This window comes from Corapipo altera, unplaced genomic scaffold, assembly GCF_003945725.1.
Source record: "Corapipo altera isolate COAL_440 unplaced genomic scaffold, ASM394572v1 75, whole genome shotgun sequence".
NCBI lineage: Eukaryota > Metazoa > Chordata > Aves > Passeriformes > Pipridae > Corapipo > Corapipo altera.
In genome coordinates, this window is record NW_020884887.1 from 14,646,968 (window position 1) to 14,652,967 (window position 6,000).

Sequence of the window (6,000 nt, forward strand, 5' to 3'; positions counted from 1 at the left end):
GTCGGACAATCCTCCAGGATTGTCAACACTGTATTTATCATCAGCTTAAATACATTAATTTAATGAGCAGCTGGGGAAAAAAAAATGTGGCTTTGTTTTACCTTCAGCTGAAAGCTATGTGGCAGGGAAGCACAGGAGGAAGAGAGAAGGTTTATTACCGTTTCATTAAAAGTAATAAGAATTTCAGGACCTGCTTCATTAACAAAGGAACTATATTCTGCTTGTGAATAAGACTCAATCTTAAGAGCTGTCAGCCACCAATATGATATTCAATGTGCCACTCCTCAGGTACCTCTGTTCTGAACTTTGATTTTACTAGATGGCTATAAAAAAAGCTTTACAACACATGTTATTTAAAGAGACTGAGATTTAAGAAAATCTCACAATTCTAGGTCTTTTCTAGTCTTAGCAAGATGCTCATGGAATCTGGTGTCAACGGAGGAGTGCATGCACTCTAGAGCTGCAGTTACTAAACATTTTTGCCAATGAAACAATTGATTTTTGTGCATTTCATTTTTCAGTCCTACTGAACAAAAATAAAACTGTCACCTTCACAGAACTGCTTATGAATTATTAATAATTATATTATAAGGTTCTGTGTTTTCCTAAGTGCAAATAATAATTGTTGACCTATGAGTACAGAAGGGCACACAAGGACCCAGGAAGGAATTTATCAGCAGTAAATTGCAGGCATGTCAGTACTGTTTGTATCACTTTGGTTATCACCAGTGTTAACCAGTATTTCCACTTTGAAGGTCTCTTCCAAGCACAGTCACATGCCAGGACCAACCCCAGGCTCTGCCAGGTGAGGGATCAGAGTTATGTAGCAGTGGTCAGTGCAGCTCTGACAGAGCTTTGGGGAGGTTCTCTGGTAAAGGCCTCAAAGCAGAGACACAGAACAATCTCGAGGATCTTACACCAGGTGGCTGCTGCTCATCTTCACTTGGAGCTCCAGAACTGTTACTGGCAGGATGAAGTCTTACAAAGTGTCACCTGTAAAGAACAGATCCCTGACCAAAAAATGGGAATGAAATTGCAAGACAGGGGTTAGGTAGGAGAAAATTATGGCAGGAGTCAGGTTTCCATCACTACTCTGTCCCTGTTTTGGAGGCCTACATATTAGGAGTAAGGTATTTTTATTAAACACAAACCAGCATCTGCAACTTCATTTAACACAAATTTCTTTTTGGCTTTCTGGTAACTGCAGGCATCTCCATTTCTGTAGTGATTCTACAATTCCAGTGTGTTCAGTGAATCTCCAAAACCAACACCCTTGTTACATCAACACTCCTAAAAGCTCACTGCAAACTGCAGAAACAATGGATTTTAGCAATGGCTAATCCCATTTCACCTACTGAGTTTTCAGAAAATTATTAAAAGGATGAAAAAACCCACTTCAAAATACCAGTTATTTCTGGAAACAAGAAGCAGATGTTCTCCTCTGTTTGGCTCAGCTGTGCTACAGTACAAGACTGCCTTTGTTATGCTGTCAGCAATAATTTATTTTATTTATTACAGCCATTTTATAATGCCCATCAATGTACTATTTGTGCATGATTTACATCCATGCAGATCCATTTCTCTGTATCTAAGCCATCAAGAAGCATCACATACACACTCCAAACAGCAGACCCCGTTATGACACAATTCTGCAAATTAGGTTTTTCCTCTTTCCACTGTATTAATAAAAAGGGAACAGGAAGAGAAGGAGGGTAGTTAGTATTGCCAAATAAAGTCGAATTATCATTAATCAAGAATTACTGCAACAAGACAAAGTTAGGAAAATACAAGAGCTCGGAGCATAAAAATAAACTCCAACTCTTTGAAGTCAAATAAAGGCAAAGCTTTCTGAACCACGGAAAGTAAACACTGTCTAGAACAAAGTCCTGAAGATCTAAAAGAGACTAAATTGGGGAAAGGATCCATTAAAAATGGAAGAGAGCATGCTCATGGGAGGGGAGAGGAAGGGAAGGGAAAGAAAAAGGAGCACAATGATTTGCTGTTTGGCCCTATCAGCCACTGAACCCTTATCTGAGGCAGGCATTAAACCACTCCCCAAAAGACCAACATCAGAGCCTTTGTATGGATCTGATAAGGAATTGTGGGCCTCAAAAAAATTAAACCTTTAATGAGAATGCACACATGGTGGCATGAGCATTCATCCTTCCCTCCTACTGCTTTGAACAAAAGATTTTCTTCTATTCTATTTTCTATTTCTATTCTCTTCTATTTCTATTTTCTTCTATTTCTTCCAATATTCCCAAGTTACTAATTTAACATCCCCACCTGTGACACAAGAAACAGCCAAAACACTGCACAGTAAAGCCCATATTCCCAACCTGCAAGAACTGGAGGATCTGCATGTATGAACACTCACAGATTTACCACCACGCACACATCTGCATTACCCTGGAAGACAAATGCAGGCATTAAAATATTCAACGAGTGTATGAAATCCTAGAGTTTAAATATAGGTATGACTTTTTTTAAAGTGATTAAGTATCCAATTACTGCCAAGATTTCCTCTCTCTGACAAGACAGAAAGGATGATTTGTTAGGATAATCTGTTATCCAAACTAACATCTGAGAGAAGCCTCACAAATTCTGCACTTTCAGGCTGTACCTGAAAGACAGATTTACATCCAGAGTCAGCCCAGGGTCACAGTCCATCATGGAACCAACAAGTCAGACGTTTGACTAAGTGGGACTCACTCAAATCCTACAGCAGCATCTGCCACATACATGGACATCAGTCCCCCAGGAAACATTCTGGAAGCCTTTCCAATAGAAAAGTCACTTGCACCACATATCTACAATATGCCCCCTACAACGATGCACCAGAGGAGAGGAAAGGCAGAGGAAAGGCATCAAAACCTTGGGTAGTTCTAAAGAAAGTTACTCTGTTTAGAAACACAACTACATAAAAATGTACACATCCTTAAATGTTTGATACAATCTCTATAAGTTAATCAAAATACCCCCCCCAATAAATTAAAGATTATAACACAAGAAGTATCTGAGTAACCAAAAAAAAAAAAAAATCAAGTGTGTACATGCCTAATATGCATAACTTATACACTTTAACAATTAGCAAACATTGGAATGTTACCACAACACTGAAAACTTGCCCTAACAGAGATTTTTTTCCAAACAAAAATATTCACGGCATCAACAGATAAAACCTTTACTTGAGCAAGCCACTGAGGTAATTTTCAAAATAAGTAAATTGCAAAAATATTTGAGTGCATCCCTGCTTAGTTTCGTAGTTCTTAGAAATTAAACATTTTGCCAAGAAAGAGACTTAAATCAAAATCATACAGATAATTCTACTACTCGTAAGCAAATTTTGGCATGTGGGGTGTTTATCTGTATTTTTCCAGACTCTGTACAGATGACAGGAATGAAGCACCAGACCGTGCTACTAATCAGCACAGCCCTAACCCTGTAATTTGTGATAAATACCCAGGTGAACTGCTCGTATAAACTGCAGGATCAGAAGCAGAGACGGGGGCAGAAGGGGGCTGAAAGTAACTGAAAGTCATGTGGACAAGCAGCTTTGGCTTATCACAAAATGCTGCTCGTGGCTCAGGGAATTTGGGGGTTCCTGCACAAAAATGCAGCCAAAGGGCACGAGCAGCTGATTCCATGTGGGAGGAGCTGATGATACCTTCCCAAGAGAGTAGGAGGGGGGAAATGAAGCCACACTTTGTGTCTGTGTACAAGTGGATACTTCAGGACAGGAGTCACCAGATTGTACATCCTGTCCAGGGACGCCCGAAATTTGGGTCTGACCCCGATGGCTGCACTAAAGTTTCAACTCCCCTGCCCCGAGTCCTGCAGCCTACACAGGAGAGAGGGGACAAGCCAGGATGCTGAGCATGATTTTAAACAAATAAATGAATGAATAACACTGCAGATGTTTGAGGAATGTGCCAGAGTGACTGTGACAGGGGGTTCCATGCTGTGCTTTGTACCTGAGCAGGTAGCACAGACCCAGACCGGGGACCCCCAGGGACACCCTGTTATCGAAACAGGGAAGAGCTTTTCCTCCTAAATATATACAAACAAAAGTACCCCGAGAAAACAAAAGGGATTTGACTGTAATTATCCACTCAGCAACAGGCAGCAAGAACAGAGGACCCAATCCTGCCAAGTTTTAAGTACATGTTTAACTTTAATCACGAGTAGTCTCGCTGTGCGGTGTCTCTAAAAGCCTGCCAAAAAAGGGCCAGATTAACAAGGGAATTAAGATTTTTTTTTTTTTAATCATTTTGGAAGTGCTATTAGTTAGACTAGCAAAGATTAGAATTTTTTTTTTTTTCCACAATTAAGATACCTTGGCAAATTCAAACCTGCACACAACCCTGATGTCAGTCTCAAGGGGAACCTACACAGATCCACACGAAACCCCAAGCAGCTGGACATGGTGATATCTGTCAGTTAAACATTACAAGGTTAAGCAAAATAATTATTTTAAAGCAGTTTTAGCCATTTCTCACCAAAATAAGCCGACAACCTTAAAGAATTCCATGACAGCTGCTGGGTGGAAAATTGGGGATGCCTAAAAATAAAGAACAAACAAGCCCTACACAGCAACAGATGTTGGTACAGTGAGTGGGGAGAGGTTCTGGGCCAGGCCAGATTACCTGTTCCCCAAAGTCCAAGCCATGACGAGCCAGCAGGGAATGCCAGCTCATGAATGACACTTCTGTGATGAACCCAGTTGCCCAACACTGCAAACCACACTGGCAAAGGAATTTTGCTAACTGGAGACTCCAGCTGAAGAGAGAGAAAAAAAGGTCTGAAGCAAGTGGGGAGTTCTAAAAATAAGGGGGAAAGAATGAACAGAGAGTCTGCCTCATCATTAATTTAGAGACACAGGGAGGAATGTGTGGGATACCCCAAGATGAGTAAACATTGGGACCAAACATCTGTATTTCACTCACGAGGCTGACTTGAAAGGGAATGGGGGACTCTGTCCTGTAGGACGTACTCCAGAGCAGCTCTCCCTGAGTCGCCCTTTCATATTTAACTTATAAGGAAGGCCAGGCAGGACATTCTGCTCTCCATGAAGTATCAAGGGAGAACAGATGTTTCCCAGTCTCCAAGGGACAAACTCAAGAGTGTATCACTTCATACCACTAATTCTTGAGCACTTAAAAAAAAAAAATCACAGCAAGGGAAACAAATAAAGGAAGGCAAAGGGTAAGTAAGCAAACAAACTCCGATCAGCCCTTCAGTAAATGCAAATGCTATCAAATGTATTTCATTATTAAGTTAATGCTCCATGGCATTACCATTCCCAAAAATACACAGCTGATTACAGACTAGCTTGTGGGGAAGGGACAGGGAAGGCAGTTAATTGGAAAGTGCATTTTATTGTAGCTTACCAGCCTCGCACATTTCTACACTCCCACTCACTGCAGAAACATCTTTATGAAGTCTGCGCAGCATAATTAGTTTGGTTTTGTTTAAATCTGCATCACCGTGCAGGTAAGCAAAGCCTTTCAGCTCCCTAAACTTTTTCCCAGAAGTTTTGCATCACTGAAATATGCATCATTTCACTTTCCGGCGATCTGCTTCTCGTTCTTCCTCTTCTCCCCGCAGCTGGCCCGGCACAGCCCAGAGAGCGCCCCGTGCCCGTACCCGGGGCGTTCCGAGCTCGGCAGAGCAGCGAACAAACCCCGCGCTCCGGGGCCAGCCCGGGGTGACAATGCGAACACACCCGGGCACCGCGGACCCCGCGCCGGCGGAGCGCGGCTTCGACGCGGGGAAAGTGACAAAATAAACAGGGAGAGCCGCGCTCCGGGAGGGAGCGGGGCCGCCTCACCTCGGGGGTGCGCTCCGCGGGCTTCTTCCGCAGCGCCTGTTTGATCCTGGGCTCCACCGGGGCGCTCATCCTCCCGCGCCGCGGGGCTCCCGCCGGGGCGCTCCGGCCGCGACACTCGCCCCGCGCGGGGAGCGGAGCGGGGCGGCTCGGCGAGGCCGGGCAGGGCCGGG

The 6,000-nt window shown here is 43.2% G+C and overlaps 1 protein-coding gene across 7 annotated transcripts in view; it reads right to left on the minus strand.

The window, feature by feature from the left end:
• RAPGEF6 (Rap guanine nucleotide exchange factor 6) overlaps nucleotides 1–5,947 on the minus strand; it is a 117,131-nt gene extending 111,184 nt beyond the window's left edge. For all 7 annotated transcript variants that reach the window (XR_003527610.1, XR_003527608.1, XM_027643095.1 and 4 more), the window contains exon 1: nucleotides 5,831–5,947. Coding sequence is in view for 5 of the 7 variants with exons in the window: in XM_027643095.1 (XP_027498896.1) it covers nucleotides 5,831–5,899 (69 nt within the window). In the remaining 2 variants the exon portion in view is untranslated. The remainder of the gene's footprint in view (nucleotides 1–5,830) is intronic.
• Nucleotides 5,948–6,000: the final 53 nt, after the last annotated feature.